This window comes from Hyla sarda, chromosome 2 (genome assembly GCF_029499605.1).
Source record: "Hyla sarda isolate aHylSar1 chromosome 2, aHylSar1.hap1, whole genome shotgun sequence".
Taxonomy (NCBI): domain Eukaryota; kingdom Metazoa; phylum Chordata; class Amphibia; order Anura; family Hylidae; genus Hyla; species Hyla sarda.
The window spans coordinates 332,306,235-332,320,813 of record NC_079190.1 but is presented as its reverse complement, the minus strand read 5'-3'; the positions used below and the strand labels follow the sequence as shown (position 1 = coordinate 332,320,813).

General features: G+C 40.3%; 2 protein-coding genes across 5 annotated transcripts in view; one reads left to right on the top strand and one right to left on the bottom strand.

Annotated features, from left to right (window-relative positions):
• Positions 1-14,579, bottom strand: part of LOC130356430 (uncharacterized) — a 628,644-nt gene that overhangs the window by 460,280 nt on the left and 153,785 nt on the right. The gene's annotated exons all lie outside the window — the stretch shown is intronic.
• The window catches only part of LOC130356426 (C4b-binding protein alpha chain-like), a 298,320-nt gene that overhangs the window by 150,426 nt on the left and 133,315 nt on the right, over positions 1-14,579 (top strand). For all 4 annotated transcript variants that reach the window (XM_056557959.1, XM_056557958.1, XM_056557960.1 and 1 more), the window contains 3 exons: positions 6,055-6,151; positions 9,208-9,287; positions 12,970-13,149. In XM_056557959.1, coding sequence (XP_056413934.1) covers positions 6,055-6,151; positions 9,208-9,287; positions 12,970-13,149 — 357 coding nt within the window. The remainder of the gene's footprint in view (positions 1-6,054; positions 6,152-9,207; positions 9,288-12,969; positions 13,150-14,579) is intronic.

Below are 14,579 nucleotides of genomic sequence, written 5' to 3'. Positions count from 1 at the left end.
GTAGCAGGAAGGTCTGGATACACGTTATGGCAACAGGCAATAGTAACGCTTTCTCTCAGGAAATAGGCACTGAAGATCCAGCAGGGAAGTGTGGGACGTGCAAACAACTCATAATGTGGTGTCAGGTGTATTCACTAATTATGGACGTGCTGGCCCCTTAAATTACAGAGCTCCAGCGCGCGCGGAGCTGCAGGAGTGGAGCGGCAGGCCAGGATTCGCATGTAGGCGCATCCCGCAATGTGAATCCCAGCCCCGCCGGCGGTTTGGGACACAGGGATATTGCGCTCACGGCTGGTGCTTGTGGCCGGAGCGCAGTGTATAACAGCTCTCATGGACCTGTGACTTCTTCTTTAAAGGGGTTATCCAGGAAAAAACTTTTTTTATATATCAACTGGCTCCAGAAAGTTAAACAGATTTGTAAATTACTTCTATTAAAATCTCATCCATTCAGTACTTTTTAGCTGCTGAAGTTGAGTTGTTCTTTTCTGTCTAAGTGCTCTCTGATGACACGTGTCTCGGGAACTGTCCAAAGTAGAACCAAATCCCCATAGCAAACCCATTCTTCTCTTTGCAGTTGCCGAGACAAGCAGAGATGTCAGCAGAGAGCACTGTTATCAGACAGAAAAGAACAACTCAGCTTCAGCAGCTGATAATTATTGGAAGGATTAAGATTTTTTAATAGAAGTAATTTACAAATCTGTTTAACTTTCTGGAGCCAGTTGTTATATATATATATATATATATATATATATATATATATATATATATACAGATATATAACGTTTTTTCCTGGAATACCCCTTTAAGAGTCTCCTCTGTCCTCCACTCGTTACCTGTATTAATAGCATCTGTTTGAACTTGTTATCAGCATAAAAGTCACCTGTCCACAACCTCAAAGAGTCACATTCTACTATGGCCAAGACCAAAGAGCTTTCAAAGGACACAAGGAACAAAATAGTAGACCTGCACCAGGCTGGGAAGACTGAATCTGCAATAGGCAAGCAGCTTGGTGTGAAGAAATCAACTGTGGGAGCAATTATTAGAATATAGAAGACATACAAAACCACTGATAATCTCTCTCGATCTGGGGTTCCAAAATGGTGAGCAAAGATCCCAGAACCACACGAGGGGACATAGTCAATGACCTTCAGAGAGCTGGGACCAAAGTTATAAAGGCTACCATCAGTAACACACTACGCCGCCAAGGACTCAAATCATGCAGTGCCAGATGTGTCTTTCTGCTTAAGCCAGTACATGTCCGGGCCCATCTGAAGTTTGCTAGACAGCATTCGGATGATCAAGAAGAGGATTGGGAGAATGTCATATGGTCAGATGAAACCAAAGTAGAACTTTTTGGTAAAAACTCAGTTCGTCGTGTTTGGAGGAGAAAGAATGCTGAATTGCATCCAAAGAACACCATACTTATTGTGAAACATGGGGGGTGGAAACATCATGCTTTGGGGCTGTTTTTCATAAGAAGCATTTCAAGGTCCTGGAGTGGCCTAGCCAGTCTCCAGATCTCAATTCCATAGAAAACCTTTGGAGGGAGTTGAAAGTCTGTGTTGCCCAGTGACAGCTCCCAAACATCACTGCTCTAGAGGAGATCTGCATTGAGGAATGGGCCAAAATACCAGCAACAGTGTGTGAAAACCTTGTGAAGACTTACAGAAAACGTTTGACCTCTGGTCATTACCAACAAAGGGTATATAACAAAGTATTGAGATGAACTTTTGTTATTGACCGAATACTTATTTTCCACCATCATTTGCAAATAAATTCTTAAAAAAATCAGAAATGTGATTTTATGGATTTTTTTTTGCTAATTATGTCTCTCATAGTTGAGGTATACCTATGATGAAAATTACAGGCCTCTCATCTTTTTAAGTGGGAGAAATTGCACAATTGGTGGCTGACTAAATACTTTTTTGCCCCACTGTATACTGTATTTGAGCTGGAAATAGTATTTTTTTTTTTTTATCCGTGACAATAAAAACCTTTCCAAAATTCCACCTATTTAAAATGAACATGTTATTAGAAAATGACACTTTTTTCTGCCATATTTTTTTTTTAACCTATAGACATGTATGGGAAGTAAAATGCCACACAATAGGTTAAAATGCCATAGCCAGAGCTTGCTGTGTTTTCAAATAACTGCCAGTAAAAACACCACTGAAAGGAGAAAAAAAATTGCCACAAACAAAAATGCCATGTAGGTAGAGCATTTTCTATTTCCCTATGGATTCCCAGCTGGCATCTGGCTGCAGGGATGTTAAAGGGGTATTCCAGGCCAAAACTTTTTTTTATATATTAACTGGCTCCGGAAAGTTAAACAGATTTGTAAATTACTTTTGTTAAAAAATCTTAATCCTTCCAATAGTTATTAGCTTCTGAAGTTGAGTTGTTGTTTTCTGTCTAACTGCTCTCAGATGACTCACGTCCCGGGAGCTGTGCAGTTCCTATGGGGATATTATCCCATCATGCACAGCTCCCGGGACGTGACATCATCATTGAGCAGTTAGACAGAAAACTTCAGAAGCTAATAACTATTGGAAGGATTAAGATTTTTTAATAGAAGTAATTTACAAATCTGTTCAACTTCCCAGATCCAGTTGATATATATATATAAAAAAAGGTTTTGCCTGGAATACCCCTTTAAGCAAAAAAAAAGCCATGCATTGCCAATGACCTTTTTTTGCAGCATTTGAAAAAAATACAAAATGTGAATCTACCATTACAGTAGATAGATGAAATGGGATCAGGCCATTCACAGTGGCAAAGACTTCTGCAGAGGTCACAGAGTATGACTACTAGACTCTCCTATAGTCAATGGGTCAGATCCAGTCTGTTGTATCTTGCTGTAAAGCTTATCTCTGTGCAGAAATCTCAGGCAACATGTCTGCCGGTATGATAACTTACAAAAAATGAAATAAATAAAAATTACAATAAAAAAATAGACACAGATTAGAAAATACAAACATGTTTCACTATCTAGATCTAATCACTAAAGAAAAAAAATCTAGGTGGCACATCTTTAAGAAGACAACCCTGATATCATATGTTTATTGGCACTCTTTGTACTAGTGGCACTAGTGGCCATAAAAGGGTTGGGTAAGGGAATATGGATCAGGAGCTGAGCTCATGCCATGCCTGGCGAGTGCAGGCTGCTATCTGCAGCCAAACCCAGTTGTAATGGTCAACATCAAATTGCTTTACTGTTTATATACTGCAATCAATAGTGATCATGGCATATAAACAGTCTGGTCGTGCATCATTGGTGGTTGAGTAAACTAATCATCTCTCATGTCTCTGCTAGGCCTCGATGCCTGCCCTGCTGATACAGTCTAACTATGTCAGGCTGTACCAGAAGAATACGGATGACATGGATCAATGCAAAATATGCGCTAAAAATTGTGTTAAGATGTTCTTGAAAAAGTTATTCTAATTTGTAACAAAATGAAACAAAAATTATCCATGTTTGGTATAGTTGGAATCATGCTGACCCATATTATAAATTTTTCATGTCATCTTTACCGTACAGCGAACTTAGAAAGATATATTGCCCCCACAAAATTGTGCAATTACATTTTGTTTCTGGCTTTGTAATACAGTATAGAGTAAAATGAAGGATACCAGTAAAAAAAAAAAACAGTCCCTCATACAACTCTATCAAGCTCTGCCTGTGATATGTGTTTTTCTCTAACGTTAACTGACACAGTTCTGACCATGGTATCAAACTGCAGTAATGGTACTAAAGGTATAATAGTGCTTGCAGCTGCCAACAGCTAGGGAGCAAAATTTGTTGGGCCCAAAAGCATATGTGACTCCCAAGTTAATGGTTGGGACCATACGAGTATCCAGAATGCAAACAAACAGTCACGGACGTAAATGTGGCACCCCTGAAATGTTTCAAGAAAATGAAGTATTTCTCACAGAAAAGGATTGCAGTAACACGTTTTGCTATACAAATGTTTATTCCCTTTGTGTGTACTGGAACTAAACCAAAAAAGGGAGGAAGAAAAGCAAATTTGACATAATGTCACACCAAACTTCAAATATGGGCTGGACAAAATTATTGGCACCCTTAACTTAATAGTTGGTTGCACACCCTTTGGAAAAAATAACTGAAATCAGTCGCTTCCTATAACCATCAATAAGCTTCTTACGCCTCTCAGCCGGAATGTTGGACCACTCTTCCTTTGCAAACTGCTCCAGGTCTCTCTTATTGGAAGGGCACCTTTTCCCAACTGCAATTTTAAGATCTCTCCACAGGTGCTCAATGGGATTTAGATCTGGACTCATTGCTGGCCACTTCAGAACTCTCCAGCGCTTTGTTGCCATCCATTTCTGGGTGCTTTTTGACTTATGTTTGGGGTCATTGTCCTGCTGGATGACCAAAGATCTCTGATGTAAACCCAGCTTTCTGACACTGGGCTGTACAGTGTGACCAAAAATCCATTGGTAATCCTAGATTTCATTATGCCTTGCACACATTCAAGGTACCCAGTGCCAGAGGCAGCAAAATAATCCCAAAACATCATTGAACCTCCACCATATTTCACTGTAGGTACTGTGTTATTTTCTTTGTAAGCCTCATTCTGTTTTCGGAAAACAGTAGAATGATGTGCTTTACCAAAAAGCTCTATCTTGTTCTCATCTGTCCACAAAACATTTTCCTAGAAGGGAAAATGTAGTCTTGCTTTTTTATGTCTCTGTGACAGCAGTGGGGTCCTCCTGGGTCTCCTGCGATATCGTTTCATTTCATTTAAATGTCGACGGATAGTTCACGCTCACACTGATGCTCCCTGAGCCTGCAGGAAAGCTTGAATATCTTTGGAACTTGTTTGGGGCTGCTTATCCACCATCCGGACTATCCTGCGTTGACACCTTTCATCAATTTTTCTCTTCCGTCCACGCCCAGGGAGATTAGCTACAGTGCCATGGGATGCAAACTTCTTGATAATGTTGCACACTGTGGACAAAGGCAAATCTAGATCTCTGAAGGTGGACTTGTAACCTTGAGATTGTTGATATTTTTCCACAATTTTGGTTCTCAAGTCCTCAAACAGTTTTCTTCTCCTCTTTCTGTAGTCCATGCTTAGTGTGGCACACAGACACACAATTATTTATTATTTATTTATATAGTGCCTACAGATTCCGCAGCGCTTACAATTATGGGGTACAAACAAATGAAATGCAAAGACTAAGTGAACTTCTCTCCTTTTTATCTGCTTTCAGATGTGATTTATATATTGCCCACACCTGTTACTTGCCCCAGGTGAGTTTAAAGGAGCATCACATGCTTGAAACAATCTTTTTTTCCCCAAAATTTTGAAAGGGTGCCAATAATTTTGTCCAGACCATTTTTGGAGTTTGGTGTGACATTATGTCCAATTAGCTTTTTTTCCTCCCTTTTTTGGTTTAGTTCCAATACACACAAAGGGAATAAACATGTGTATAACAAAACATGTGTTACTGCAATCCTTTTCTGTAAGAAATACTTTATTTTCTTGAGAAATTTCAGGGGTGCCAACTAGAGATGAGCGAACTTACAGTAAATTTGATTCGTCACAAACTTCTCGGCTCGGCAGTTGATGCCTTATCCTGCATAAATTAGTTCAGCTTTCAGGTGCTCCGGTGGGCTGGAAAAGGTGTATACAGTCCTAGGAAAGAGTCTCCAGCCCACCGGAGCCCCTGAAAGCTGAACTAATTTATGCAGTCATCAACTGCCGAGCCGAGAAGTTTGTGACGAATCGAATTTACTGTAAGTTTGCTCATCTCTAGTGCCAACATTTACGGCCATGACTGTATAGGTGATATACAATCAATGCATATCATATCATGGTGGACCCCATAAAAGGATGTAATGAAATAAACTAGAAATAATTTTGGATCTAAAAACTAAATGATATGTGCAGGAATGGAGGTGCTAGAGAAGAATGGGACCTAAAGCCAGGACAAATATTATACCAAAAGGATTTAATCTTTTATAAATGATTGGAGGTTTTCTTTAGTAGTACACTTTACAGTATTTAGATATTGCTTTGTTTTACACAGCTCGATCCTGTGGTAACCCTGGAGATGTGGATAATGGTATGTTGCTGGCCGAAAGCTTTAACTTTGGCGCCAGAGTTACATATGCTTGTAATGTTGGGTAAGTTTTATACTGAGCAATGAGTTGCCACTTTTCAATGCAGTAGACACTTTTAAATGCAACTTTTTTTTAAATGCAAAAGCAGGTGGTTTTATAAATTTTTTAAAAACAACATGCAACATTTCAGCTGCCCATGCAGCCTATTTCAAGAATTAAGGAAAGGACCACAGAAGTGCTATTTATGTGACATCACACACAAAATAATTAGATGCCATAAATATAAGTAATATCATAACAACAGCAAATTATTTCAAATTAAATACTTCCACCAGTGTTTCAAAGGGGATTAGTTCCCCTTGACTAAACAATTGTGCAATGTATTTTATACCATACTGTGTCCAAAAAACAATCAATACTTTTATTAAATTCTGTTAAATTATTATTTCCCTAGTCTTAGTTTTACAGTTTCCTTTTATCTCTTGCCAAACCTTTGATATAGATTAAAATATGAGAAATATTTAAAAAATTTACTTTGTGCTGGTGCTTCAAATAATTTCGCGCCCACCCCAAAAGTACCATCAAATATTTGTAATATATATTCTATTACTATATTGCTCCATCCATATTTGATATCTTAAGCTTTAGCTGCCAGGAAATAAAACTTAAAATTAGGTAATCCCCATCCACTTCTCCCCTCCAGTTGAGTCAAGTAGAAATATTTCATTCTGACTCTACCGCGACCCCAAATAAGTTTATTTAAAGCAGCCTTCAGGCCTTTAAACCATCCAGCTGGGATCCAAACTGGTGAAACTCCAACAACATAGAGGGTCTGTGTGAGGATCACCATCTTTAGAACAGTGAATCTGTTGTCCTGAGACAAGGGTAATTTCCTCCAAACCTCTATTTTATTTTGATTTAGATTTCAGATTATTAGATTTCATAAAAAAGTTTATGCTTTGCCCAATTTCTATTCCCAAATATTTTAAAGTTTCTCCAGTCCGTAAGATAGTAGCCCTCTTTACATTCAGTCCAGCTCCCTCCACAGCTGGTAGTGAAAAGGATTGAGCCCAATTTATATTTGTGCCCGAAATGGCTCAATGGCAGTGAGTTGCAACTTTTGAATGCAGTAGACACTTTTGATTGCAACTTTTAATCATTTTTTTTCCTTCTTATTATTGTGTAAACATTTTTTTTCTCTAAAGGTCTTTATTAAAAATGTTGCTGCTTCACTTTTACACTTTGCAGGTTTTCCCATACAGTGCCAGCTGTTCCCCCTCAATAGTGAAATAGATCAGAAGAGCTGCCTGACATCTTGCTCTTCAGCCCCTCAGAACCATCTTCTTAACTAATTTTATAATCACATCAAAGTTGACCTTTGATTTGGTCATTTGGTTATTTAGTTTATGCCTTCCTCTCATAGTAATAGGCAACAAACAAATCTTATGTAGTCCCTTAGTTCTTTCTAACTGGATTTTAGAAAATAAGGCAGTGCGACAACTACAGTATCAACCTATACTGTTTTTTATGTTGTCTATCACCATCAAGATGCATAGATCTGTTTAGCAGATACAGATAGAAAACAATAGGACATTTTTAATGAAAACTATTAGCATTTCTTTTCTTTGGGGAAATATAAAATTGGTCCACATAACTTGGGGAGGATCCTACCTAATATTTTACTCATGGGTATGACCAATTGAATAAAACTGCATCACACATGGTCTCTGTACCTATGGCAAATGTTTCCCTGGAATAGTATCAACCCAAGTCATAAAAATGCTCCATAAAAGGGGTTTTCCCACCATGAGGCATTTTTCCAAACCTTGCCAAATGTCTGTAATATCCCTAACTTAAAGGGGTATTCCAGGCAAAAACTTTTTTTTATATATCAACTGGCTCCGGAAAGTTAAAGAGATTTGTAAATTGCTTCTATTTTAGATCTAAATCTTAATCCTTCCAATAGTTATTAGCTTCTGAAGTTTTCTGTCTAACTGCTCAATGATGATGTCACGTCCCGGGAGCTGTGCAGGATGGGAGAATATCCCCATAGGAGCTGCACAGCTCCTGGGACGTGAGTCATCAGAAAGCAGTTAGACAGAAAACAGCAACTCAACTTCAGAAGCTAATAACTATTGGAAGGATTAAGATTTTTTAATAGAATTAATTTACAGTAATTTAACTTTCTGGAGCCAGCTGATATATAAAAAAAAAGTTTTGGCCTGGAATACGCCTTTAAATTCCCTAGCATAGTTCTGTGTTCAAATGCTGCCTGTATTTTTAGTTCTTTTTATGTTTACTCTGGGATCTTTTTTAATAGGCAGAGAAGAAAATGGGCAGTCTGGCACATCTTGCCACATGACTACCTTATTTTCTATGACAAGCTACAATTCCCAGAGTATTTTTCAACAAGTGGTGATTCAGGTTACAGCAAGTATCAACATCCCCTAATATAGACATTCAGTAGGACCTGCTCAGGCGATCAACCAAGAAAACTTTGTGTAACTAGCTACCAGCAGAAGCCAGGCACAATCCTTTGTAAACCACTGATGTGGAGGATCTGCTTTAAAAGTAGGATCAGCAGATCTTCTCATCCTATGTGGCTTGTGCCACTGCTCTTCACCTATTATTCTGCCACACAATTACAGACATCTCTGCAGTCTAAACTTTGCAGACTTGCCCTCTGCATTCAGGATGGAGTAAAGGGGATATGCTGTGAAATGCAAAGAATAGGTGACACCACGCATGCTTAATACTTTAGTTCTTATCATAAAAAAATTTCTACGTTAACATATACGAGTCATGTGACATCTAAGTTCAGCCTTCAAAATCGTTTGGAGAGAAAAGAGAAACCTAGATCTTTCTGCCGAAAAACACTATTTGATTTGTGCCAACATAAATTGGCATAAGCCTAAAAGATCTGTAAGATATGATAGAAATTGCATGAAATATTGGGAATATTTTCTTGAATAATTCAAACTTTAGCTGATTTATTTTTGTTCTTTTTGCCTTTTATATAATGTTATTTTTAGGGTAATTTAATGCATATCTTCATAACTTTTGGATATTAATTTAGGTAAAGCTGTAATAAAGATTCGTGCTTGCATCTTCTGTTTCAGATACAGGATGACATCAAGAAAAAATTACAGAGATTGTCAGGAAAATGGAAGATGGAGTAATGAGCTCCCAGAATGCATAGGTAATCAGTGAAAAAGGTAACCAATGTTTGTTATCAATAGAGAGAAGTAAGAACGATGATATATAGAACATGGTGCAGTCAGCAAGCAATGAGAGCAGAGGTCTATGGTGGTGAAAGGCATTTTCAAAACAGCAAGTATGCTTGGAATATACTTGTCATCCTAATGCAACTGCAAGTTGCTTTTTTTGTGTGTGTGTTTTTTAATTTTTTTTATTTACCCAAGTCTCAAAACACTTATTTGACATATCCTTTCTCTGTGTACAGATCACTATGTAGGTTAAGCTGTTCCAGTTTTGGCTGTGGATTTTTACCAAAATGGCAGACAAATTTATTTGTGGAAAATATTGTGGCATATATAATATGCATGCACTGACGGTGCGAGTGGCATAGGTCCTGTAGATTGGACCGGCTGTTATTTGGAACCCCATGCACAGTGGAACACTTTTTTTTACAGTGTCTAGAGTGACTATCTGGTCCCGGGTACCGTTCTAGAGGTTATCACAAATTGAAAAAAGAGGGGTTGCACTATTGTGTTGGTATCTAGTCCACTGGGGCACACACTGATTAACAATGTGTTAGTCAAGGTCGGTTGGGACGCTCTTGGTGGTACATGTGCAAATGGAAACCAAGACACAGAGACTCGAGGAAGTGCACAAACTAGTATATTTAAACATGAAGACGTCATCCACAGAATAGGGTACACAGCTTAAACAGGTCCAACAGTTGCTCTCATTGATGGCATTTGGTGGCTGTCAGTGACAAGTTAACCCATGTTGAGTCAGTGAAACATGGTTAGTTTTTTAGATGACTGAACCCCTGAGAGGATAAATAAATTACACTGGACTGCTCCCTGCTGTATAAGGGTGGTGTGTCCTGAGGGCCCCAAAGGCACAAACAGCTAATGGGCCCTCAAATATGGCCCAAATCAACTTAGAGTAGAAGCCAGTTCACTGTGACATGTAGTGGCTGCAAGAAAGGTTGTCTCTCAGGCCAGGGCACGCAGGGTGTCTGTAGTTTCTACATGTGGTGCCCGGGCTTGCTTCAATGCAAGCCTGGTAGGCCTTGTCAAATTACCTAAAACTTGAGAATTCAAAGCCTACACCCAAATGCTCTAACGTCACGTCCCCGTCTCAGAGGCAGCGCCCAGCACAGAATGTCGAGGGCTGCACTGAGATCGTGGGGGTCCCCAGCTGCGGGACTCTGCGATCATACATCTCATCCCCTATCTTTTATATAGGGATACAATGTATAAAGCTGGAATACCCCTTTAATATTCCCTTTTCTTGCTTGCAGCCTAGACTACAACTCCCAGAAGTCAGTGCAGCTCTGTGTAATGGCTGCCAGCCAATTGCTTTCACTATCTTTGGGCATGCTTTGTTGTTGTCAGAAGCACAGACTTCATGTCTTTTTTTTCAAACTATCCTTGCCCCACCCAGCAATAAATCATGCTATACTCTGAATGGCAGCAGTCAATGATAAGATCTACAACATGAAAAGAGCAGGGTTATGTGCTGGGTTGTGACTGAGAATCTTCACTTGACTTTTCTCAGCAGCAAGTTCCTCACACAAGGAGGGAAGGGGGAGGGGAGCTATGGCTGTGAAGCCAGAAATCACGTGATATTTGTCTTTGTGTAAAACCCTCACCCTCCTGCAAATCAAGCAGGATCTGAATATGATGTCTTTCTCTCACTCCCTACATGTCAGTGAAAGCTGAAAGAGGGAAGCTGCTCTATATAGCTAATGAATGATATTTAGACAAATAAATAGGTTGGTGAGAGGGAATGGATGGGCTAGGGGTTTAGTTCGCTGGAGTACCCCTGAAGGGATCAAGTCATCTCCTTTTTGACTAAGAAACCCTCACCAAAACCTTGTAGTTGTTGGGCACAGCATTCGGATGTGTGCTCTTAAAAGGAGATCTCTGACGAAAAATAACCAGTAGACAACACATGCTCCTCACTGAGAGCACCAGGGGGCCTGTCCCAGTGATCACTGGGGGCCCCAGCGGTCAAACCTATCCTGTGGTTAGGGGATATGTTAATTTTCACTGGAGTACTCCTTTAAGTCTCCTGTGATACCACATTTTTCAGAATAAGCAACTTTAATTACCACTCCCCATGCCTACCTGTAAGTAGGAATAGGCATGGGAGCCAAGACACAGCTTCCTGTAGTCGAGCTGCCTTCTGCCTTCTCCTAACCACTGTAAAGCCATCACTTGGGGTGTCGGTTAAGCCTTAGTGATAGGAAGGAGGGCAGAAGCAGGATGACTACACTCACTTGCAGCTCTGCCCCCATGCCTACTTAATGGGCATGGTGATAATTGGGAATGGTGATTAACCCCTTAAGGACACATGACGTACTGGAACGCCTCTAACAACGGCCGGGACCCGTGGCTAATAGCGCGTGGCATTGACCGCGGTGCCGCGTGCTATTAACCCTTTGAACACCGCGTCTAAAGTGAAAGTATGACGGTTAGCTCAGTGGGCTGTTCGGGATAGCCGTGGCGAAATTGCGGCATCCCGAACAGCTTACAGGACAGCAGGAGGGTCCCTACCTGCCTCCTCGCTGTCCGATCGCCGAATGACTGCTCAGTGCCTGAGATCCAGGCATGAGCAGTCAAGCGGCAGAATCATCGATCACTGGTTTCCTATGAGAAACCAGTGATCAATGTAATAGATCAGTGTGTGCGCAGTGTTATAGGTCCCTATAGGAGCTATAACACTGCAAAAAAAAAGTGAATAAAGGTCATTTAACCCCTTCCCTATTAAAAGTTTGAATCATCCCCCTTTTCCCATAAAAAAAAACAGTGTAAATAAAAATAAACATATATGGTATCGCCGCATGCAGAAATGTCCGATTTATAAAAATATATTGTTAATTAAACCGCACAGTCATTTTTGGTCACTTTTTATATTATGAAAAAATTAATAATGAATCAATAAGTCCTATCAATGCAAAAATGGTACCGCTAAAAACTTCAGATCACGGCACAAAAATTTAGCCCTCATACCGCCCCATATGCGCAAAACTAAAAAAGTTATAGGGGACAGAAGATGACAATTTTAAACGTATTAATTTTCCTGCATGTAGTTATGATTTTTTCCAGAAGTACAACAAAATCAAACCTATATAAGTAGGGTATCATTTTAATCATATGGACCTACAGAGTAAAGATAAGGTGTCATTTTTACCGTAAAATGTGCTACGTAGAAACGGAAGCCCCCAAAAGTTGCAAAACAGCGTTTTTTTTTTCAATTTTGTCTCACAATGATTTTTTTTTCCGTTACGCCGTCGATTTTTGGGCAAAATGACTGATGTCATTACGAAGTAGAATTGGTGGCACAAAAAATAAGCCATCATATGGATTTTTAGGTGCAAAATTGAAAGAGTTATGATTTTTTAAAGGCAAGGAGGAAAAAACGAAAATGCAAAAACGGAAAACCCCTCGGTCCTTAAGGGGTTAAAGTTGTTTATTCTGAAAATGCAACATCGCATGAGACTTATGGACACGGTGCAATATAAAAGTGTCGTTTGAAGAGCAGTTGTTGTTTGGGTTATGCTTCATCAGTCAATAACACAACTCTTGTAGTGGGATGTTACACACAGAAAGGCAACTCTAACAAATTATGTTTCTGAGACGTATTCCTACACCAAGTGTTTACATAAATTCTTTCATCTCTTTCAGCTGTGTCCTGTCCCTCACCAACTGATATTGTACTTGGGCATTATTATCCGAAAAAAGCCGACTATGCTTATCTTGATTCTGTTACATATAAATGCATGAGAAATCTAGCACTTATAGGTGAACAGACCATTTCCTGTACAGAAGAAGGAATTTGGAGTTCTAATGCTCCAGAGTGCAAAGGTGAAAGACATTTTTATAATGTAGTTTAATATTTACTTTAACTAGACATAATTAACATGCTTCTGTTTATTTTGTGTAATTTAGGGGTTGCCCGGCCAAAATGGCGATCTTTCTTAAAAAATAAATAAATAAATAAATAAATAAAACAACGTGCCCAGGCTGCCTTCAGATATATCAAACTGCGTGACTGAAAATTTTCTCACAGCAACCAATCACAGCTCAGGTTTCATGTCTTAGGCTATGTTCAAATGGTGGAATGTCCATGTGGACATTCTATGGACAACAAAACGCCACCAGAACATGGCGGCACTTGGACCAGTGGCGTTGCTAAGGTTGGTGTCACCCGGTGCGATATAAAATGGTGTCACCCCATACCTACCCCCCCAGTAAGTTTTTAGCTTGTTGTGACAGGCGCCACGGATGTAGAGCAGTGTGAAAAATTCCAGTATAATAATCAAATATACCAATTGCCAAAGAATGGGAAAGCGCTAAAAAAGGTTCACCAATTAAAACTACAGCTCCCAGTATGACCTAAGCAGTGGTGAGGTTATGCTGGCAGCAGGCCTGGTGCTGTCATAAGGCAAACCATGCGTCCGCTTGAGGAAACATGGACTCGCAGCTGATGGGGGCGGAAAAATGAAGACTTTTTTTTATACTAAGACCCCCACCTGTGCGCCCCGCCGCTGCACAGCAGAGGTCACTGCCACCACTCCACCCTCTCTGGTTTTATTGCTGTGGCCCACCGAGATTCCCGAAATAGAGCTTCGCTTGTGTAGGCAGAAATCCTTGCACCGGCCCTGGCTGGGAGTTGTAGTTTTACTCATCACAACTGCAGAACTTACAAGTGACTACAGCTCTGATGGGACATAATGAGGAAAATACACAATAATATCAGTGACTACAGGTGACTTCTCTATAGTCTTTCCTTATGCACCCTCATCATACATAAGGAGGATCATCCTCCTGCCAGTGGCACCCCCATCATCCAGGATGGTGGGGATGCTACTGGCAGAAGGATGATCCTCCCAATGGATTATGAGGGTGCTACGGCCAGGATGATGGGGGTGCTACATCTGCAGGAGCATCCTCCTGCCAGTAGCACCCCCATCATCCCGGAGGATGATCTGCTGATGGATGATGGAGGTGCAGCACCCCCATAATTCATCAGTAGCACCCTCATCATACATAAGGAGGATCATCCTCCTGCCAGAGGCACCCCCCATCATCCAGGAGGATGATCCTGCTGATGGATGATGGGGGTGCTACTCACAGGAGGATGATCCTGCTGATGGATGATGGGGGTGCTTCTCACAGGAGGATGATCCTGCTGAGGGATGATGGGGGTGCAGCACCCCCATCATTCATCAGTAGCACCCCCATCATACATAAGGAGGATCATCCTCCTGGCAATGGCCCCCCCCAGAGCCTCT